This window comes from Camellia sinensis, chromosome 13 (assembly GCF_055761805.1).
Source record: "Camellia sinensis isolate YWXY chromosome 13, ASM5576180v1, whole genome shotgun sequence".
Classification (NCBI taxonomy): domain Eukaryota; kingdom Viridiplantae; phylum Streptophyta; class Magnoliopsida; order Ericales; family Theaceae; genus Camellia; species Camellia sinensis.
The window spans coordinates 18312116-18336159 of NC_138973.1; the positions used below are offsets into that span (position 1 = coordinate 18312116).

At 47.5% G+C, this 24044-nt stretch overlaps 1 protein-coding gene across 1 annotated transcript; it reads left to right on the top strand.

The window, feature by feature from the left end:
• Nucleotides 1-5878: 5878 nt before the first annotated feature.
• On the top strand, nt 5879-23547 carry LOC145805231 (uncharacterized). The gene is made up of 4 exons (XM_082900313.1): nt 5879-6139; nt 6225-6323; nt 6532-6708; nt 23476-23547. Exons 1-4 carry the CDS (start codon nt 5879-5881, stop codon nt 23545-23547), a joined length of 609 nt encoding a protein of 202 aa, XP_082756439.1.
• Nucleotides 23548-24044: the final 497 nt, after the last annotated feature.

Genomic DNA, 24044 nt, shown 5'->3' on the forward strand with positions numbered 1-24044 from the left:
GCTGTAAAGTGAACAGTGTGAGGATCTCGGCCGGCCAGTTATTTTGGTTGCAGGTGGCCGGCCGGCCGGCTAGGGGTCAAAAGGGTCAAGCTGATTTAGTGGCCGGCCACCACATGATCGTGTCCTCCCATGTGTGTACATCACAAATATGTGGTTCAAAGTTCAAGAATGTGACCCCAAGGTGTTCAACATTAGCCCGGAAGGAGGGGTTCAAAAGGGTCAAATGGAATTACTGGCCGGCCACCAACTTTTAGGATCCTCCCAAGTGTGTACATCACAAATATGTGGTTCAAAGTTCAAGAATGTGACCCCAAGGTGTTCAACATTAGCCCGAAAGGAGGGGTTCAAAAGGGTCAGGTGGAATTACTGGCCGGCCACCAACTTTTAGGATCCTCCCAAGTGTGTACATCACAAATATGTGGTTCAAAGTTCAAGAATGTGACCCCAAGGTGTTCAACATTAGCCCCGAAGTGTGAAAAACGGGCGCCGGAGGGCGTCGGAGGATGTATAACTGGTTGCTGCAACAATTACTGGCCTCCCACCCTTCAGTGACCTCCCCGGTAATAAAACAGAGGTACCTGCCAAAAATGAACGAAAACCGTTGCAAAACGAATGTTCGGGGGCCAAAACGCGCAGTTCGAGGTCCCGAAAATGGGCTGTTAAGCACCGAAAGTGGCATTTGGCCACGAAGTGGGTTTCTCAGACCCCAGTGTCCCTCAAAAGGGAGAAAATAGGAAGTATGTCAAAAATCAGAACAAACGGAGATGGTTAAGCGGTCCCGAACCGAGGCACACGGCCAACGATCCCGAAAACCGGGAACCAGACTCTGAAATGGGCAAAATGGCCTACGGCCACCAAATGTAGCCTACGGCCACTGAGAGATGGTCTACGGGACCTCTCCCTCCCCTTGGGGAAAGAAACAGAGAAAAACCGAGTCTGGTTCGCAAACCGAGACAAGGCATAGAAGAGGGTTCAGAAATCCGGAGGCAGGGCTTACGGCCGCGACTCTGAGACTTCTGAACGAGCACGATATGCAACGTCACCGAGCGCTCAATCGGTGATGTCTGAGTCTTAAGGTCGGTCAAAAATGGGGTGTCTACAGTTGCCCCTCTTTGACAGAACTCGGAAGTCACAAGTGACGGGAGTGAATGTCAAAGCCCAGAGACTACCCATTTTTGACAAGGCCGAAGACTTAGACAAACGTACAAGATAAACAGAAATGTGCCCGCAGGCATGGGGGGGCAAAATGCAAAATGATATGCGCAGAGCCGGAGGTAATTCAATGGTCATGCAAATGCAGCAAGCTGTAATGAAGCAAGTACTCGCAAATAGATGCAACAGTTTTAAGCAAGAATGCAAAGCAACAACTACATTTCATGCAGTTAAGAATGCGGAGGATTATTCAATCCTCGCCACGTCTCACTCGGAGAAGATACGATACTTGCACGATTCGTCTGGTCGCACCAGCCTCAATTGAACCGTACATACAATATCGTGCCTGTAAAAGAGAGAAATTGCAACAAGTACAATATGCTACCAACATATATCCAATGTGATTCTGGAAGTTTGACACACACAGTGCCGGTGAGTGAATGCATCGCCATGCAAGAGTGGAACATGCGTGACAACGTATGCTCAAACATAGAGGTATGCCAATATCAAAAATGTGCATAACAATGTAAGTGTGTTCATGAGAATGCAAGTTATGTGCATGATAGTGCAAAACGAGCATAAATCAGGGTGCCCGTTTGTCATGAAGTAACGAGCACGGAAATGCGTGTTTCGGCGAAGGCAACTCGATCACGGCCTCCGATCCGCTTCCCGGAAAGACCATAACTCATTCAAAAAGGATACACTTTGATTTTGATGAATGATGATGAGACACATGTCAGACCCTGAAGCTGAAGTTCCGGCGGAGCAATTTCGCGACCGGAAGTGTACTTTTCTTGAACTTTTTCAGGTCCCGGGAACTCCGATCTTCCTCAAAATTTGCAAAGAGCTAGGTGAGCCTGTGGGGGACACCACCGGCCGTTTATTTTCCCAGGGGGAGGCCACCGGCCACTTTTGCAAAAAGGAATTGGCTGGCCGGCCGGTTTTCCAAAAAGAAAATGGCTGGCCGGCTAGAAAAGGTGGCCGGCCGGCCATATGCCCAAATCCGAGGGCATTTTGGTCTTTTCACCTCTTTTTTCATGCTCCTTCATCCCAAGACTTGGAGCCTATATAATGCAGCCGAGATCTCTTCCGCTCTTGCCTCCTACAACACTTTCTTCTCCAGATCTGAGTTCCATACGCGTTTTCTAACGCCCCACGCGAGTTGTTTTCGCAAAAATATTCAGTTTTAAACACTTTGAAGCGATTAAATTTCGGTTTCGGAGCTTCTTTTCTCATTTTCTCCACTTGAGGTAAGTTTGTCTCAATATTTGGAAGATTTTCTCGGGAGTTGACTTTTGTTGACTTTTTCATTTCCCGAGAGTTGACTTTTGTTGACTTTTTCTCATTTTCGCTCATTTTTGCTCCTTTTGCAGATTCTTTGAAAATGGCGGGTAATTCTCCCCACGGCGGAGGCTTTCCAGGTGCCGGAGACGATTTTGATCCCATGACTCTACCCCCGAGGGTCCGCCCTTTTATTCCCGGGAGGTACAATCCGCCAGCACATGTCCTCCCTCGTGCCGTCTTCCGTCACTTCACTAGCTTTGACGAGCGAGCACCTGGGGATCTGCTTCTCCGAGAGCCAGAGCATCACCTCTCTCATGAGGCCCGAGAGGTATTTACTTCATTTTCTGCATTTTTCGTACATTTCAGCACCTTTGCCATGCTTGAACACGCAGTTTAGCTTATGACATAGTGCTTTGCTTGCATCCTGAACACGTAGTTTAAACACTCGAATTTCTGAACACTTGGCTCATTAATTAATTGCGAACACACAGTACACATTAGTTAAGAGGTGAACACACGGTTCAAACACTGATTTGTCGAACACACAGCCCGAATTCGAAAGTGAACACACAGCCCACACTTTAAATTTTCTGAACACACAGCCCAGATTAGAATAGTGAACACACAGCCCACACTGATTGAAAGTTGAACACGCAGCCCAAACTTTAAAATTTTCTGAACACGCAGCCCAGATTAGAATAGTGAACACGCAGCCCACACTGATAGAAAGTTGAACACGCAGCCCAAACTTTAAATTTTCTGAACACGCAGCCCAGATTAGAATAGTGAACACGCAGCCCACACTGATAGAAAGTTGAACACGCAGCCCAAACTTTAAATTTTCTGAACACGCAGCCCAGATTAGAATAGTGAACACGCAGCCCACACTGATAGAAAGTTAAACACGCAGCCCAAACTTTAAAATTTTCTGAACACGCAGCCCAGATTAGAATAGTGAACACGCAGCCCACACTGATAGAAAGTTGAACACGCAGCCCAAACTTTAAATTTTCTGAACACGCAGCCCAGATTAGAATAGTGAACACGCAGCCCACACTGATTGAAAGTTGAACATGCAGCCCAAACTTTAAAATTTTCTGAACACGCAGCCCAGATTAGAATAGTGAACACGCAGCCCACACTGATAAAAAGTTGAACACGCAGCTCAAACTTTAAATTTTCTGAACACGCAGCCTAGATTAGAATAGTGAACACGCAACCCACACTGATTGAAAGTTGAACACGCAGCCCAAACTTTAAAATTTTCTGAACACGCAGCCCAGATTAGAATAGTGAACACGCAGCCCACACTGATAGAAAGTTGAACACGCAGCCCAAACTTTAAATTTTCTGAACACGCAGCCCAGATTAGAATAGTGAACACGCAGCCCACACTGATAGAAAGTTGAACACGCAGCCCAAACTTTAAATTTTCTGAACACGCAGCCCAGATTAGAATAGTGAACACGCAGCCCACACTGATTGAAAGTTGAACACGCAGCCCAAACTTTAAAATTTTCTGAACACGCAGCCCATATTAGAATAGTGAACACGCAGCCCACACTAATAGAAAGTTGAACACGCAGCCCAAACTTTAAATTTTCTGAACACGCAGCCCAGATTAGAATAGTGAACACGCAGCCCACACTGATAGAAAGTTGAACACGCAGCTCAAACTTTAAATTTTCTGAACACGCAGCCCAGATTAGAATAGTGAACACGCAGCCCACACTGATTGAAAGTTGAACACGCAGCCCAAACTTTAAATTTTCTGAACACACGGCCCAGATTAGAAATAGTGAACACGCAGCCCACACTAATAGAAAATTGCTTATACTGAACACATAGTTCGTACACTTCACTTCTGAACACACGGCTACTTCATTTTATTTGTATGCAGCTTATTTCACTTCATCGGCACACAGCCCATTTCATTCCATCGGCACGCAGCCCAGTTCATTTCATTGGCACGCAGCCCATTTCATTTCATCGGCACACAGCCCATTTCATCTCATTGGCACACGGCCCATTCATTTCATTATTGACACATGTATTCATTCTGAATGCAGGTTGGTTCTCGCAGTGTACGGGGATATGGTTCCACCGCCGCGCGGGACTGGTACGCTGAGCTCCCGGAGGGTGTCCGAGATTTAGTAGACTTGGCAGGATTCGGGGCTTTCTGCATTGGGTTGTCACGTTGTTCTGCCAGGAGGACTTTGATGGCAGCCTTGGTAGAGAGATGGTGGGACACCACCAACTCCTTTCATTTCTCTGCCACCGGAGACATGACCATGACGCCTCTAGACTTCGTTGTGTTGACTGGCTTGGACATAGGAGGTTGGCCCATCCCCTATGATGAGGATATGGGCGAGTGGGAGGCCGCTTGGATGTATCTATTGGGGGCTCGCCCGCCTGTTGACAGGGTTTCTGGGAAAGTCCGATACACTTGGTTCTCTTCCCACTTCCGACGGGCGGAGATGGTGCCCGAGACTCCTGAGGAGACGGAGCAGTACGCCCGTGGTTTCCTTATGTTCCTCTTCGGGACTACCCTGTTCGCCGATAGAGGGAATACCGTCGGGCTATACCTGCTGAGTGCTCTGGTTGACCTATCACAGGTCCGTCGATATGACTGGGGTGGCGCCGGCCTGGCTACCCTTTACTTTTATATGAGCGCGACCTCCCGCGGGCAGGGAGATTTACTTGGCGGCTACTAGAGAGCCTGGGAGGTACTTTTCTGTCCCCTTGATTTACATTTCTGCTCTTCATTACTTGTACATTGCACATACAGCGCACTTTTACAGTCTGTATTTTGCTCTCAGCATTTCGTACTTACATTCTGCACTATTTTTCTCAGCTATGGGTCTATGTATACTTCCCAGCATTAGCCCCAGAGTTGGAGGTGGCAGGGCTTCCCATGACCCCATACTCACTAGTGTTCGAGGGCCCGCACCGGCCGAGACCACGAGAGACCCTCATTTACTTGCGACAGTATTTTGACACTGTGCGGCATTCGGAGGTACTTCAAAACTTTCAGTTCCTTTCATTTTCATCTTTGATTTGCTCTGTATATTCCCGATTTCTGATTGGTTTATGCATTTATCATCCGCAGATCTCATGGCAGCCTTGGGCGCCCCTGGGTGATGGTCTCCGACTTCAGTATACCGGAGGGTCGGACATCTCCCAGTATAGGGTCCTGCTCGAAGGGCTGGTTGGCAGGGCATGGTTCCTGGGGGAACGTTTTCTGCGTCAGGTATGGGGGTATCTTTCTCAGGATCCTCCCGCAGTACCCCCAGTCAGTATGCGGACTGCTGACAGGCTCTCTTTCTCGGAGGTAGTCGGCGCCATGCTGGGTAGTGATGCTTTACTATATCTTGAGGAGTGGGACTACGCCACTTACCGTCACATATATTTGATGCCTCCATTGACGGGAGCTCGCACCCCAATGACGAGGCCTGCTGGTGTGTCATCCTCGGGCTTGGCCCGGGCTCGGGCTGCAGACGCCCCTTCTACTAGTAGGGCTGGTACATCTAGAGGTGGGGGTAGACCGGTTCCTCCGATTCCGTCGACTTATCCTCATCCTGGACGGCCAGATATGCCGACTGAGTTGATGGCGTGGCAGTATGGGGCTATCTCTCCGACTCCGATCCCGCTAGAGCCTCCGATGCCCAGTGATCGATACGTCATTGATCCTGACTCACCGCTGGTATGCTCCACTGTTTTTTTTCATTCATCAATCAGATGTTTAGACATTCTTTTGTTCACTGATGATTATGAGCTCATATTTGCAGCCATCGCGAGGGTACATGGAGGAGGTGGTTGGACTGGTGGCCACACTCGAGGGCATGGTCCTGCGCAGGGAGGCACAGTTGTCTGTCGCGGGCATTCAGGTACCTTTCAGTTTTCTGGCATTTATCATACTTCTGATGACATGCTGATTTCTACTGCATCGATAGACTACTTGTGTAGAGCACATCTGACACACACCCCACTTGTACACTGTATTTACATGCACCCACTTCACGTAGCCTTTGCTTGTATCTGCATCTGATGTATACATTTGGACTGATGTGTTTGAATTGAATTCTTTGTTTTCAGATGCCTTCATGGTCCGGTCAGCCGCAGGCCAGGCCACCTGGGCCTCCTTGGGGAGCTGGGCCATCTGGGCCTTTTCAGGGAGTTGGGTCATCCGGGCCTTTCCAGGGGGCTGGGCCATCCCAGCCTTTCCGAGGAGCCGGGCCATCTAGGCCTTTTCGAGGAGCTCGAGGAGGACCTGTCCGCAGACGCAGGGCTCACGTTGTAGAGGCGGAGCCTGATGAGGAGGAGGAGGATGTTGAGGAGGAGGAGGAGGCTACCGACCGCCAGTCAGAGACATCTGCTGAGGAGGGGGGCTCCGGTCTTGGTTCGGGGAATAGAGGCGAGGCTAAGGGGGATCCTGAGGATGACAGCTCCGACTCAGATGATGATGATGGTGCAGAGGTTGTCCCGCAAAAGAGGATGAGGAGTGCTTCTCATTCCCGCTCCCGAGGACATTGATGTTGCTGTTTCCTGCTTTATTTTTCTTTTTGCTAGTAGTTTGTAGCACTTTGCACATTGTTAGGCAGTTTTATTTTTTGTAAAACTTGTACCTTTGTTTGTTGTAAAGCATGATGGAATGAAACAGCTTTTGAAAGGGTGTTTGTATTTTAAACTTTTAGCATCGTATCGCATCATCTTATTTTGCACAAAAATGAAATTGAATGGTAATGTGCATTGCGTAATCACCAAGTCAGGTAGTGAACCGACGCAACAAACTAAGCAACTCAACTTACTAAGATATAACAGAACCTTTAGCAAGTTTACAACTCGATAAACAAAATGCAATAACGTTGACAACGCAAATAAACAAGACTTAAAACAAAGATTGTTTAATCAGAAAGTAATGACTCGAAAACACGAAATACGTCCGCTCGACAAACAACTCGATGAGCAAAACAACAACTCGATAATCAAAACAACAACTCGATAATCAAAACAACAACTCGATAATCAAAACAACAACAACAGAGTGTACTTCGGACGATCTGGGCACCGGAACGCATCCGAAACAGAGGGAAATGAAGGCCTTTGACTCTCCCGTTGCATGGAAATGCTTGAAACTTTCCCTCGAAGGGTAAAACAGGGCCAAGGGGATACACTGCAGCATTGCCGACCACCTTTGGGAGCCGGCCGGCCAATTTTGTGGAGAGAGGGAGCCGGCCGGCCATTTTTGTAAAAAGTAAATGGCCGGCCAGCCAGAAAAGGTGGCCGACCGGCCACTTATTCCTGCAGCCACCTGGTTTTTGACACGTGTCCCTGTGAATAGTGTTTTTTCTCTATAAAAGCCTCAACTTCGAGAACATTCATTTCATCTTAGTTTTACACAAAGATGGAGGCGTTTCTCGCGGAAAATCTCACATCTTGGATCTCTTCTCTAGATGGCTCGGAAAAGCTGAACTTCTGGGGTTTCGGTTTAAATGCACTATTCACGCTGAGCCGTACTCCGCTACAGCTCCCTTTTCTCCATGCCGCGGCAAGATTCTGGAACCCAGTGACGCACGTTTTTAGCTTTGGCGGCCAAGAGATGTGTCCCACTTTCGAAGATTTTCAGGTTTTGATGGAGTCTGAATGCTCTGAAGTGATCTTGCCCCAGCTCCGTTTTGGCCATGCTCAGGCTTTAGGGCGGATGTGTGGGCTCACGGCGCATGACGCTCGATCTCTGATCTGCAGTGGGGAACTGGACATCCTTCGCTTGATCCATCGTTTTTCCGACGCCGGTGACCGCAGCAACCATTATTGGCAGGGTTTCCGGCAACACGCCCTCTGCTTGTGTTTGTTGTCTCACTTTCTGCTTTCCTCGGGCTTCGGCGGGGCTAGCATTCGCCTGATTGAAGTCGCCCAAGGCTTGAGAGAGGGAAAGAGCTGCATCGCTATGACCTTGGCCGAGACGCTGATGGGTTTAGATTCTGTCTATCGCCGGGAGGCGACTAGGTTTGCTGGGAGTCCACTGTTGCTGCAGGTAATGTTTCCCACCCGACCTTACATATATATTTGCTCACATCACTCGACCCTCAGGCTCGGTTTTTCTCACAAAACCCTCGTCTTACTTTTCTCTCATCGTACATCTCTCTGTTCTTTATTCTCTCATTTTTCATCCCTCCCCTAGGTATGGTTAATGGACAAGTTGCAGGTTGTGGACTCTTGCTCGGCCTATTCAGCTCGAGGCTACTTCTTTCGGCAGCGCCTAGTCAATGCTCTTGACGAAAGGTGGTGGTTCGATTGGATGTGCAATTTGTCCGCAGACGGCATTGCTTGGCGTTGTCCTTGGCTCAACCTCCCGGCAATGAGCTACAGTATGTCTCGGCTAATTGGGATCCAATTGATTGGTCTAACCCACTGCGTATTCTATTTTCCGTTCCGTTTCCTGCGTCAGTTTGGTCATGATCAGACCTGCCCACCGGAGGGGATTGAGTATCCAGCTGCTTTCCCGATCCGGGGTGCACAGCTTGCCCGATATGCCACAGCATGGAGGACTAGAGAGCTCCTGGCCCCTGCTTCCACTTTCAGTTGCACTTTGTCCAATGAGTGCTTGGATTGGCTCAACGAGGAGGCACAGGTTGGGCCTAGCTTGGCTTCAGATGCTTCGTCCAGCTCTGGGAGGGGACGCAGAGATACTTGATTCAACTATGCCCCAAATTTATTGCTTTATTAGTATTTTCAAGTTTTCTTTATGAATGTACTAAAAAAAGCAACCTCGATTGTAATGCAAGAGCAGGAGAACTTAGTTTTGAAATCAATGAAATTGAAAGTTATGGTACTGAAAATTTTCCGCTTTGGTCCAAAAATGGTCTTAGTCGTAAAAAGATTACTTTGAACAAAGTCAACTTTTATTAAAACTTTTCAAAACTATTTTCGATGTGGATCAGAACTGGACACGCCGAAGATCTGTCACTGAGATGCACAACCCCAGATCCCTGCAACTGGAAAGTTACCCCTAGTCTAAAGAACAATGCGGCACTTCAAAGCAACGGAAAGTTGCCCCTAGTCTGAGTAACTTTGCACCGTCGCGGCAACGGAAAGTTGCCCCTAGTCTGAACAACACTGTACCGGAGATCGCGATAAATGCTGATGGATAAAGATGACTGAGATGATCAAAATGGACAGAGTTGATCGGGGAAAAGTTTATGGCTGAACTTCAAGGTGAAGTTGCCTACGTATCCCAAAGATGGGAATCAAGCCTTACGTAGTTCAGGGCTAAGGTACACTCGGGTATTAACCTCTCCTTTTGCGCTCTAACTTTTGCCAAGGCCGCCCTTTGCGGGTTTTCAACCTTGCGAGCTCAGTTTTCATATTTTCTAATTTTTTGTGCCCTTACTTTTGCCTAGGTCGCCCTTTCGGGTTTTCGGCCTAGCGAGCCTCTCAAGGATAGTATTTCTTCAACTTGTCCATATTGATCGGTTGTGAGAACTCCAAGCCATCTAGATCCATCAGAATCACAGCTCCACCTGACCAGATAGCTTTGATGATGTAAGGACCAGTCCAATTGGGTTTGAACTTGCCCCTTGGGTCGTGGATGGGAGCTCGGTTGTCTTTGAGCACCAAATCTCCTTCTTTCAGATTCCTGGACTTAACCTTCTTGTTGAAAGCCCGGGCAATTCTGCGTTGATAGCCTTGGATGTGGTACAGTGCTTTCAGTCTTCTTTCATCAAAGAGCATGAGTTCTTCGAATCTGCTTTGCTGCCAATCTGCTTCGACTATTTGGCACTCAGCCAATACTCGTAACGACGGAACCTCAATCTCGATGGGTAGAACATCCTCCATTCCATAGACCAATGAATATGGAGTCGCCCCAGTAGAAGTTCTGATTGAAGTCCTGTAGCCCCACAGAGCAAATGGCAGCTTGTCTGGCCAATCCCGATAGGTTCCCACCATCTTCTACAGTATATGCTTAATATTCTTGTTGGCGGCCTCAACCGCTCCGTTGGTCTGCAGCCGGTATGTAGATGACTTATGGAAAGCCACATTGTATTTTTCCAACAAGTCTATCACTTCTTTCTTGAAGTGGGAACCATTATCTGAAATTATCTCATTTGGCACCCCGTAGTGACAGATGATGTTGTTTCTGATGAACTTTGCGACGTGCGACGCCTTCAACACCGCGTATGATTGGGCCTCGACCCACTTTGTGAAATAATCTATCGCTACTAGGATAAACTCATGCCCGTTTGACCCTTTCGGGGTAACAGCTCCGATCACATCAATTCCCCAAACCGAAAAAGGCCATGGTGAAGTCATGTTGTACAGCTTTGACGGCGGGATGTTCATGCGGTTTGCATGAATTTGACACTTGTGGCATCGCCGAACAAAACTAATACAATCCTCCTCCATGGTTGACCAGTAGTAGCCCTGTCTGAGGATCTTTCTAGCCAGCATTACTCCATTCATGTGTGCACCGCACTCCCCCCCATGGATGGCCTCCATCAGGCGTTTCGACTCTTCAGCTTCTACATAGAGCTTATGCATTCCCAGATGACCCCTTTTGTACAGCTTACCCCCGCAGATAATGAATTGAGCAGCCATTCTTCTGATGGCCCTCTTATCCTTGGCATTTGCCCCTAGTGGATATGTCTCCTTTTCCAAGAAGTTCCAAATGTCGTAATACCAGGGGTTGCCGTCTTGAACCTCATCTATGGCGGAAATCGACTCGTATGCTGGCGTAAACTTTTGATCAACAATGACTGGACGCATCCGGACTCCGGACGGGATGTCTATCATAGAAGATAGAGTTGCTAGTGAATCTGCGAACCTGTTGTTCTCTCTTACGAGGTGGGTGAATTTTAGCTTCTCAAACCGAGGAATTAACAAATCCAAGGTTTGGTGGTAAATTATCATCCTTTCCTCCTTGACTTTCCAATCTCCTTTTACTTGAGACACAACAAGGTTCGAGTCCCCAATGACGTCCAACCGTCTTGCCCCTAGTTCTAGGGCTGCTTCCAGGCCAGCAATACATGCCTCATACTCTGCCTCATTGTTCGAGACTTTGAACCAGAGCTTGAATGCTAAAGGGATACGGAATCATCAGGCGCTATCAGCAACACCCCTATCCCATACCCATACTGGTTTGACGCTCCGTCAAAGTACATCGTCCAAGTTTCATCTTCGACGTGCAGAATGGCTTCATCTGGGAATAGATACTCAACCGCTTCATCCCCCTCAACCGGGTGGTCAGCAAGGAACTCCGCTACCGCTCTTCCTTTTACTGACTTGCGCGTTACATACTTTAAATCAAATTCGGAGAGCAACAGCAGCCAACGGGCTAGCCTACCCGTAAGTGCTGGTTTCTCGAAAAGATATTTGATGGGATCTAAACGCGAAACCAACATTACAGAGTGAGCTAACAGGTAGTGCCGCAGCTTCCTGGTTGCCCATACCAAGGCCAAACAAGCCTTCTCCAGCGGTGTATAGCGGGTCTCGTAATCCAGCATCTTTTTGCTCAGATAGTAGATGGCCCTTTCCACTTTGTCTTCTGATTCCTGCGCGAGCATGCAGCCCATGGTAGTCTCAGTGACCGAAAGGTACAATATCAACGGTCTCCCCGGCTCTGGTGGTGACAACACGGGCGGGTTCTGTAGATACTCTTTGATCTGCTCAAAAGCTGATTGACATCGGCCGTCCCATTGGAATTTCTTTCCTTTCTTCAGGAGACCAAAAAGTGGTTCACAAGTCAAGGTTAATTTAGAAATAAACCGTCTTATGAATTGCACTTTACCCAGAAAGCCTCGCACCTCCTTTTCAGTCCTTGGTGGTGGCATTTCTAAGATGGCCTTGATTTTGGAAGGGTCGACCTCGATGCCCCTTTGTGTGATCAGAAACCCTAGCATCTTCCTTGCTGTAACACCAAACGTGCATTTCTGGGGATTTAGTCGCAGCCGAAACTCTTTGATCCTTTGAAAGAATTTTTGTAAGGCGGTGTAGTGGCCCTCTCTTTCTTTGGACTTGACAATCATGTCGTCCACATACACCTCGACCTCTTTATGGATCATATCATGCAATATTGTAGTTGCTGCCCGTTGATACGTAGCTCCAGCATTTTTCAACCCGAATGGCATCACTCTATAACAATATGTACCCCACGGGGTAGTGAATGCAGTCTTCTCCCGGTCTTCGGGTGCCATTACTATCTGATTATAGCCTGAGAAACCATCCATAAACGAAAGCAAAGCGTGTCCTGCCGTGAAATCCACCAATTCATCAATGTGTGGCAAAGGAAAGTCGTCCTTCGGACTGGCCTTGTTCAAATCTCTGAAGTCTACACAGACCCGAATTCTGCCGTCCTTCTTTGGCACCGGAACAATGTTGGCCAACCAAGTTGGGTATTCAGATACCAGCAGGAACCCTGCATCAATTTGCTTGGTGACCTCTTCCTTAATTTTGAGAGCCCAGTCCGGGCGGATCCTTCTGAGTTTCTGTTTGACAGGGCGGGCCTCGGGATCAAGAGGGATCCGGTGCTGTACAATCTCAGGATCGATTCCAGGCATGTCTTCGTAGGACCACGCGAAAACATCTTTGAAATCTTTTAATAAAGCGACTAAGCGCTCGCGCTCCTCCGAAGACAACGTGGACCCGATCTGGACCAGCCGCGGGTCCTTCTCAATACCAACATTCACAGTAGTGATTTCATCCATTAAAGGTTTAACAAATCTTTCCTGCTCTTGATCAATTAACCGTTGCAAAACTGGGGGAATTTCTCCCTCGTTGTTTTCATCAAAATTTTGAAAATCCTGATTTAAGCAATAAATCAAAGGCACAGAAAAATACTCGGAAACCACATCCACATCATTCTCATTAAATATTTCCAAGCCGTCAGATTCCTCTGTTACAACAGACTCAAAAGAAAATGAAAATGACGACCTAGACAGGACTGTGGCATCCGGGTTATCACCCCCAGGAATACCGGACTCAGACTCAGTCGAGCTGGAATCTGATTCCGACACACAAGATTCGGTGGAATCAGATTCCGGCTCACTACCTGACCCGGAGCTGCTAGATAAAAAGCCTTCTTCATATTGCCAGATGAGAGAAGGTGCGATAAATGCATCCAAGATCGACGCTGGAAAGCCCGCAGCTATTTCATCTCCAATCATAGAAACCGAAGAGTTATCCCCCAAGCACTCTTGGTCGATCGGAGGATCTAAAAGTAGACTCGCCAGTGCTACCCCCATTTCAAGCTCTGTGCTCTCAGGATCCACTGTTCTACACTGCTCAACCTCAGTTGGTGGGTCTGTCTGCGCTTCGGCAACGTCATCCCCAGATAATTGTATGTCGAAGAAGATTTCAAAACCAGGCACGCGCTTCTTCTCCGCGTTCAGCCATGGCTCTAGGAAGCCGCAGAATGGAAAATCTTCCCCCTCCCGGACGAAGCGTCCGTTTAGGGTACCCCAGATGGGCCTATGCATTAACTCAAATGGCTTCCCAGCCTTCTTTGCCCTGGCTCTTCCGGCCATTTATTTTCCTTTCCTCACCCAGTCCTCTTTGGTGGGTAGATAACCCAGTCCAAAGGTGTGAGGGTTGTGTGGCACTTCAGCTAACACTGAGACGCCCTTCCGGCCGCTTCTCCCTAATCCCATCCCGGGGGTATGTTTTAGCTTGTTCATGAGGTAGATAGATTGAGCACTAACGTACATACCCTCATTCACAGCCATGACATTCTGCACCACTTGAGCCTCGGCCAAAGTGAACCCTGAAAAAAACACATCCTCCGTGCCGTGCTCGATCTCCAAGACAGGTGTGGACACTTCCGGCAGCGGATGGATTGATGAATTCCCAAAAACGATCGCTACCCCTTTCCCGTGAGGGTACTTTAGCATCTGATGTAGAGTGGAAGAGACTGCTTTGACCTGGTGCAACCACGGTCGCCCCAAAAGTAGGTTAAAGGTTGCAGGAACGTCCAAGATATGAAATTCAATGCTGTGCTGTCCTGGACCAACCTTGGTTTGAATTTTAACAGTCCCCATCACTTCTCTGCTGGTATTGTCATATGCTCTGATCACTTGGGTAGTTGGGACGAAGTCCACGGGCTTCAACCCAATTGCATATGCCGTCCTGGTCGGGCAGACATTAATCGCAGACCCGGTATCAACAAGTACCACCGGTATCCACTTATCTCTACACTCCACAAAAATATAGAGAGGTTTGTTATGATTTGTGCCCTCAGGCGGTAGCTCCTTGTCCGAAAAGGTTAATGCCGGGGAACCTCCTCCCGGAAAAACCAGCCCAACCAGCTGTTCAGGCGTGGTGTCTATGGAGAGTTTGGACTTGTCCATAGCAGATAGGACAGCTTCTCTATGTACTCGTGATGCCATTAGCAGTCCCCAGATGGAGATGTCTGCTTGTATCTTTTTTAACTGTTTCAGCACAGCTTCATCTTCAATCTGCTTCTCCTTCTGTTTCTCCGCTTCTCTATCCTTCCCGGATGTCTCGGGTTGGTCCAGGTGTGGGGGTTTGAAGTACCGCCCACTTCTCGTCATATGGTCAACCTCATCGAGGTACCAAGTGTCATTCGGTTGATTATTTCCCCAGTCTTCATCCGTGTGGGCAAGACATAAGTCATCGTCTTCCCACCACATTTCGTCGGCAGCCAACAGACACCTGTCTGGCTCCGGTTTAGTTGCACTCGCAGTATTCCCTGTCCACATGCTCGCAGCATTCTCCATCTTCGTGCACACAGCACTTTCAGTCCCCTCAGGGCCTTTAGCTTTCCTAATTCTCTCAGCCTCCTCAAACTTTCCTCGTTCCAGCTGCATCAGTATAGCTGTTTGTTCAACAATTCCCGTATCCATAATGCCCAAGTCTCGAGCGGAATTCTTAGCACCGGCGCTCTCCGGCGATACAACTTGACTTTCGGCCATTCCGGCCACAGCTGATACCTCTGCCCCTGCTGGGCTCTGTTCTGGTTGGGCTTCCTCCACTCCATCTGGTTGATCCTCGAGCCATCCAGTGGCCTCTGCCGATTCCTCATGGTCGAACCAGTTGATTGACGCATCCCCCGGTTCCTGGTCATCGAAAAATTGCAGGTTGGCAAAGTCCTCCTCTACGGCTGTCAGATCATCTGCCCATAGCCCAGATCCATCCCCTCGGATCATGCATAGCTCTCCTGTCTCTGGCAATTCTATACCTAGCCCAATTCGGCTCGTTGATAGGATGTACTCGCTTGGATCATAGGCTCCCCCAGCAAAACTCTGTCCAGTCCCAGATTCAACAATCTCATTCTCTCCCAAAATCTGCCCTGCCCTATCTTCGACGGTCACCACCATCGGTTCTGGTTGGGTTTTGGAGATGTCCACCATGCACAAGAAGTCAGTGCAATCAGGGAGGAGTACCTCCGGCTTGGGTAGATGGGTGGGCGTAATATAGATACTGGGATCGTAAGATGCGACCCCAGTTTGGATAAAATTAATTCTGTTGGGAGGGGGAGGTTGGTTATGTGGTGGGAGAGGGTTGGTTGTGACATTGGGTTTATCAGGAGGCGCGATCACCTGTTTGTCAATAAGATCCTGGATCTCATGACGCAATCTGTAACAACGGTCGGTGTCGTGACCGTGTTGTTGGTGATACGCACAGTATTTTGCTGGGTCATAAGAGGGGGGGAGTGGACTCGGTAGTGGCTTGGGCTCCAGGGGTTTCAAATGCTTTTTCCTAATCAATATTCCCAGAACTTTGGTAAGGGGCATATATAGTGGGGTAAAGGTTCTTTGGCCTCGCGGTTGGAATCTGTTGGTTTGTGTGTTGCTTCTGGACGCGCCGGAGAAGGGTGTGGCAGCCATGGGCCTTGGAGGGGGAGGGGGAGTGGTGGTGACCATACTAACTTCCGAGGCTCTCGTATTTGCAGCGCCACTCGGGCTCGCATTGTTGTTACAGTTGAAAGTCCTCCTCGGTTGTTCTCTGTCGTGGTCAAACAGACCTTGTTTCATTGCGTCTTCGATTTGCACCCCCATCTCATGTAAATCTGCGAAAGTAGGGAAGGGGACTACAATCATTCTCTGCATCAACTTTGGGTGGAGATTGCGCACAATCATCCGGATTTGATCTTTGTCAGTGGGCCTTAAAGTCATCATTGACGCCTTTGCCCTCCATCGGATTACAAAGTCCGAGAAAGTTTCCTTGGGCTCTTGCTTTGTCGTTTCAAGATCACGGGTTGTGATCTCGATCTGAGTGTTGTACGAATATTGCGCGACAAAGGCCTCTGCCATTTCATCCCTATTCCTTTTCACTTCATCTTGTAACTTTGCGTACCAGTGGGCGGCCACACCCGACAGGGTTCGGCCGAATAGTGAAAGCTTCTGTGGTCGTGTTAGGCCCATTGGCCGCAAAATGTCTGCGAACAGTCGGAGATGGACCATGGGGTCGCCGGACCCGTCAAAGCGGTCGATTTGTGGCATTTTGAACCTATCGGGGAGTGTCACGGCCTCCTCGGTATATCCATCTTCGATATCCGGCATAGCCTTGACCCTTTGGGATTTCTTGAAGAGTTTCTCAAGTTTGCTCAATTTCAGAGCTGTATGATCAACCTCGAACTCGAAGGGAGAGTCGGGGCGATTGGGTGCATGGACCTTGGACAGTTGTGGTGGAAGCGGGGGCGGAGTTGGCCCCGTTGGAAGATTCGTGTCCTCTTGTAAGTTTTGGACATTCGGCAAGGTATTCTGGGCATTTGGTGGGGCGTTCTGAACAGTAGGTGCCTGCTCAGATAATGGAGCCCCTGCCGGAAGAGGAATTTGGTGTGAAGCAGATGCTGTGTTCTGTTGTTGCAGTCTGGTAATCAGCTCAGCCTGCTGGGTCATAATCTCAGCTTGTTGCTTTGCGAGTTCATCTCGGCGAACGGCATCCTGCTGCATGGCCCGCATGGTTTCTTGCATTTGGCGCACCATCTCCTCAACTCCTGTTGGCGTTGCCATACTGTTTTGATCTATCTGAACTACTGGCAGATCTGTCTCAATGGGGATCTCAATCCGACTGTCCTCTGATGGGGGAAACCACTGTTCTGGTGATCTCTGTTCAGATGCACTGCGCTTTTTCTGCTTTCTTCTGGTAACAGGGGGTAGAGAATGGAACACTGGCTGTCCGTCGATTAGATCCTCAGATCGATTGAGTCGACGACCTCGTGTCCAAAGTGCTTGGGGAATGCCTGCTGGGTTGGAAGCAATTGTGCTAGAACTGACCTAGCAAAAGATAAATAAAGCGAAAAGGAAATAAATAAACAGATAAACGGACAGCATAACAGCTTAAAATAAAATGCATGACACACAGCCGGGCATAATCAACACACAGTTGATAAGCTGAATACACACTGTCCTCAAACACTGATTATTATCCCTGTATCACTGTTCCCTAAAACAGAATCTGATACCCGCAGATAGCTGATTCTCAAATACTAGCTGATGCCCGCAGGCCTGATATCCATAATACTGAACTGATGCCCGCAGGCCTGATACTGACAATACTGAACTGATGCCCGCAGGCTTGATACCCAAACTCATATACTGAACTGATGCCCGCAGGCCTGATACTGACAATACTGAACTGATGCCCGCAGGCCTGATACCCAAACTCATATACTGATACATGCATTCTTGTAGAGACGCACTCTAAAGCACATAACAGATAAGTGAGAGCCAAAACACCCCTATGTTGGGGTAGGGTTTCCCTGTCCTATTTTGTCAGGAACTAGGGTTTCACTACGCACAGAGCGGTTTCAAGCAACCTATAAACGGGTAAGCAACCTGTCCTAATTTGGAATGGTCACTATGGATCCGAATATGCACTAGGTCGAAAGGTCAAAGAGGGTGCCCCGGTAAAATCGGGGTTTGTGTTCCCATACTGGCAGAGCCCACAACCGGTCAGCCTTATGGTCATGCCTTGACAAGACAAGCCTCCGGCAAACCGTTCAGGAATAGCAGATGGCAAACACGGTGTCCTACGCGCACCAACGCAAATGCAATGCAAAGAAACACACAAGTGTAGTCAAAAACAGATATCATGAGTTCGAGTCAAGTTCTCTAAATCCCCAGCAGAGTCGCCAGAAACTGTAACAAGCCCGCGGGGGACCTCGCCACAGTTCGGACTTGACTTGTAGTCACGGTTCTAAGTCTGAACCAAAGAGTCCAAATCCGGCAAATCGTTTTGAGAAAACAGATTTTTGAAAGAAGTGCCAAACCTGGACTGCTTTGCCAGATACAGAGTCGCCACCTAAATATTTTATTTTGGGAAATTTAGGAAACCCTGACTCGGTGCCAAAAGGCCACGTGTCCGTCATCACCAAAGTTGCCTCGGCTCGGGAACTTGGGTACGATTGGGGAAGGTCACTTCGTGAGCACCCCCGCTGGCCCGGTCATAGACCGGCCTCTACTAACCATGACATCAATATTTGAAAACTTTGTGTGCCCTTATTCCGGTTATTAGCCTAGGTTACTATGTGATGCGCACAGCATACAAGTATAGACTGGATCGCCTGAATTGGAACAAGAAAACATTTCATGTTCGCTTTTTTGAAAATGGTTTGCTACCCGCAGGTAGGCTTGAAACATTTGATGATTTACTCCAATTTAAGTAACCCAACCTTCACCCACAGGCATTTAGGCAGTTATATCACATAAGCAATTAGCCTCATGGTAAGCATGCTATTTATGGCATTCACTCACACGCATGCAAGGATGCTAAAGCATAAAACTTACCGAGTACTCCAAGCCAAAATAGGAACTTATTAAAAATCATGCATGAATCCTAAGTATACAGAAATGCCTAATGCAACACATGCAAAAATGCAACTATAGCAGGCTCGGCTATTCTAAGATGGCATATGAAATGCTACAACTATCATGTATTCAATTTGGAAATTGAAAGTACAATGCAGTTAGTATGATGCGCCGAGCCCGGTGCATGCAAAACAGATGAATGATGCAAACATGCTATCATACTGTATGCTAATTGAAATATGCCCTAATCTAACCATCATGAGCGGATAAATAAAAGGGAGAAAGACGTGGGGTTGGAAGACATACAACACACACACACACACACACACTTATTACAGTTGTGCCCTCGCGCAGAGGGTCCGAATAAATAATACAGTCCCAAATAAAAGAATATTACAGTCCAAATATTACAGTCCAAATAATATACAAATTCCTAATTAATTTACAAATTAACTAAGAAAACTGTAAAACTGGCGTGCAAGCCAGGGACTGCCTTGCTCCTGATGAATGATGCATGTCTGGGCTGCCTTGCGCGGAAATCCACCGGGATGCCCCAATTAGCCTCTGTTTAGCAATTATTCTTGGAAAGCGCGCCAAGTCCCGAAAAGTTGCTGATTCTTCATTTTGCTGCAACAGAGAGCAGGAAAGGGGCATGGTAATGTATTTTCACAGATATATGCATGCCTCGATCCTCGTGCCACCAATCACGCATATCGATGCATGATGGCAGAGGAGTCGAAATGTGCAACTCAATATGGGATGAATGCACATGAAAACACAACAAGAACCTAACTCCATCATGGATGATCCGGAGTGTCGGTGACTAGGGAATTGAGACACGTTCCGTCACTCGGAGTATGGAACATACCTCGTTTCCCGAGCCCGGGCTAACTCCTATCCCGAACACGATGCAATATGCATGATATGCATGAATGCAACTAAGATACAGCCTAGCATGCACAATGCTATGAAAATGAGATGTCTCGAAATGCGTGCACACGGGCACGCAAATCGAGAAAAATGACTGAATGCGATCTAAGATACAACCTAGTATGCACTATGCTGTAAAAATGAGATGCCTCGAAATGCGTGCACACGGGCATGCAAACCGAGAAAATGACATACGCAATGCAAATGACATGGAAATATGATATGGGCCTACACTAACATGAGAGAGCCTCAGCCACACTCACATAAGAGGCCGATGGATGAAAATGAAGTGCCTCAAAACGCGTGCACACGGGCACGCAAATCAAGGCAATGGCATACGCAATGCAATAGCATGGAAAATGATATGCAAACATGCTAATGGGATTTCAGCACTGAAAAGTGGGGGAAAACAGCCCCGAAATGAGGCGAAAACACACCCGATGCACGGAATAGTCCCGAAACATGAATTTTGGCACCCGAAATGGCCTATAGCTATACCAAACATGCATAATATGGACATGGAATGTAAAGACAGAAGCAAGGCAGCCCCAAAATTAGCATTTTACCAGTACAAAACATGGCCAAACAGCAAACCAAGATAGGGCAAAACTAGCATGCAAGAAATGGCCCTAAACATGGGATTAAGAAGCAACTCATAGCTGATGTCCTCAAACAGGTTAGGGCCCTTCAACAAAGTTGAAGAGGGACCCAAAATATGATGTTTTTCAGAACTGTAAAAACCCCAAAAACAAACACAGGTATGGCTGCACTCTTATGCAAGAAAAAGGGCCAAAAGGTGGCCAAAGAGGCAAGTGGTATATGCAAAGCCCAAACTGAAAAATTCCCTTCTACAACATTGAAGAGGGACCAAAAATATGACTATTTGAAGAACTGTAAAATGGCCAAAACAGTATACAAACATGCTAGAAATGCAATGCAAAATGAGGCTCAAAAGTGGCTATAACACAAAGTATACAAAATATTCCACAAACGACCAAAGACCCTTAATAAAACATGAAGAGTGGGCCAAAATAAGACTATTTTCAGAACTGTAAAATGGCCAAAAACAAAAGCATGATAGGCTAACAAAACATGCAAGAATGGGGACCAAAAGAGAGATATAACATGAAGTGGCATATGGAGGTCCCAAACCATGAAAGGCCCTAAATGAAACATGAAGAATGGACCAAAATAAGACTATTTTCAGAACTATAAAATGGCCAAAAACAAAACCACAATAGGCTGCCCAAGCATGCAAAAATGGGACCAAAAAAGGAGTATAAAGGCAAGTATAACATGGAGGTCCCAAACAGTGTTGAGCCCTTCTTCAATGTTGAAGAGGGGCTCAAAATAAGCCTATTATCAGTTTACAACATGCTCCAAAACAAATCACACACAAGCTAAAAATATCATGCAAGAAAATGACATTTTAGAGGGATAATGAAGCAAGTGCAAGATGGAGGGCTCAAACAGGGTTGAGCCCTTAATGAGACATGAAAATGAGCTCAAAAGAAGGCCACTTTCAGTTATGGCCGGAGCTCAAAGCAAAAAGCATAGAGGGATTACAAAAGATACAAGAAAAGGGCCCAAAAGGGTGAAGTGCAACTCACCCTTGAAGACCAAAGCTTTTGTTGCTTCTTGGACCAAATTTGTTGCCTCTTAGCTGCTGGAATTCTTCCCCTTGCTGCTGAAATGGAGTGGTGGTGGTAGAGCTTGATGGTGATGAAGAAAACAAGGTATAGGACTTAAGGATTTTTAGGAAAATGAGGAAGATGGAGGGAGATATGTGTATTGAGGCTTGAAGACAATTTTTTCCAACCCCAAAATGTGATGTTGGCTGCTGGTTATAAGGACCAAAAAAGGGTGTAAAGGTGGGGGAAAAGGAGGCCAACTTTCCCCCACAAAATATCCCCCGGATATTGATATTTTCTGGGGGATAAAGCTATACAGCTGTAAAGTGAACAGTGTGAGGATCTCGGCCGGCCAGTTATTTTGGTTGTAGGTGGCCGGCCGGCCGGCTAGGGGTCAAAAGGGTCAAGCTGATTTAGTGGCCGGCCACCACATGATCGTGTCCTCCCATGTGTGTACATCACAAATATGTGGTTCAAAGTTCAAGAATGTGACCCCAAGGTGTTCAACATTAGCCCGGAAGGAGGGGTTCAAAAGGGTCAAATGGAATTACTGGCCGGCCACCAACTTTTAGGATCCTCCCAAGTGTGTACATCACAAATATGTGGTTCAAAGTTCAAGAATGTGACCCCAAGGTGTTCAACATTAGCCCGGAAGGAGGGGTTCAAAAGGGTCAGGTGGAATTACTGGCCGGCCACCAACTTTTAGGATCCTTCCAAGTGTGTACATCACAAATATGTTGTTCAAAGTTCAAGAATGTGACCCCAAGGTGTTCAACATTAGCCCCGAAGTGTGAAAAACGGGCGCTGGAGGGCGTCGGAGGATGTATAACTGGTTGTTGCAACAATTACTGGCCTCCCACCCTTCAGTGACCTCCCCGGTGATAAAACAGAGGTACCTGCCAAAAATGAACGAAAACCGTTGCAAAACGAATGTTCGGGGGCCAAAACGCGCAATTCGAGGTCCCGAAAATAGGCTGTTAAGCACCGAAAGTGGCATTTGGCCACGAAGTGGGTTTCTCAGACCCCAGTGTCCCTCAAAAGGGAGAAAATAGGAAGTATGCCAAAAATCAGAACAAACGGAGATGGTTAAGCGGTCCCGAACCGAGGCACACGGCCAACGATCCCGAAAACCGGGAACCGGACTCCGAAATGGGCAAAATGGCCTACGGCCACCAAATGTAGCCTACGGCCACTGAGAGATGGTCTACGGGACCTCTCCCTCCCCTCGGGGAAAGAAACAGAGAAAAACCGAGTCTAGTTCGCAAACCGAGACAAGGCATAGAAGAGGGTTCGGAAATCCGGAGGCAGGGCTTACGGCCGCGACTCTGAGACTTCTGAACGAGCACGATATGCAACGTCACCGAGCGCTCAATCGGTGATGTCTGAGTCTTAAGGTCGGTCAAAAATGGGGTGTCTACAGTGATATGCACATTTCCTTGCCCAACCAATCACTCTGTACGGCCCCTCCCAGTTGGGTCCCAATTTGCTATCTCCAGGCACTAGAGTGTTTTCCATTACTTTGCGCAGTACCCAATCTCCAATCTTGAATTACCTAGGATGGACCGCTTTGTTGTATTTTTTGGACAGCTCCTGTTGATATGAGGCAATGTGTATTAGTGTCATTTCTCTTCTTTCATCAGCAAGATCTAGCTTAGTGTCATTTCTCTTCTTTCATCAGCAAGATCTAGCTCCAAGGATATGGCCTCTCCATTCAGGACCAGATCAAAGTTTTCACTTCTAATAATGGGGGGCCAATTTCTAGGGAGATCACTGCCTCCATGCCATAAGCTAAGAAAAAAAGCGTTTCGCCAGTCGACCGTCTAGGTATAGTTCGGTATGCCCATAAGACGTGAGAAAGTTCTTCAACCTATTTCCCTTTCACTTTTTTTAGTTTTTTATTTAAACCATCTAAGACTACTTTGTTAGAGACTTCAGCCTGGCCGTTGGATTGAGGGTAGGCTGGCATGGAGTTGTTGAATTCGATTTTATGCTCTTCACAAAAACTCCTGAAGATTCTTCCATCAAATTAAGTGTTGTTGTCAAATATCAAGGCCTTGGGAATTCCAAACCGAGTTATGATGTTCTGCCTAACAAACTTTTTACGTCATTTTCTTTGATGGATGCAAACGCCTTAGCCTCCACCTATTTTGTGAAGTAATCTGTTACTGCTATAAAAAACTTTATGTTGCCCGACATGGTTGGTATTAGCCCCACTATGTCTAAGCCCCACATTGCAAAAGACTAAGGGTTGGTCAAAGGCAAGAGCTCTCTAGTTGGTTGATGG

Coding starts and splice junctions, on each gene's coding strand:
- LOC145805231 (XM_082900313.1), top strand. CDS start 5,879: ATGACGAGGCCTGCTGGTGTGTCATCCTCGGGCTTGGCCCGGGCTCGG. Junction 6,140..6,224: donor TTGATCCTGACTCACCGCTG/GTATGCTCCACT, acceptor TCATATTTGCAG/CCATCGCGAGGGTACATGGA. Junction 6,324..6,531: donor TGTCTGTCGCGGGCATTCAG/GTACCTTTCAGT, acceptor CTTTGTTTTCAG/ATGCCTTCATGGTCCGGTCA.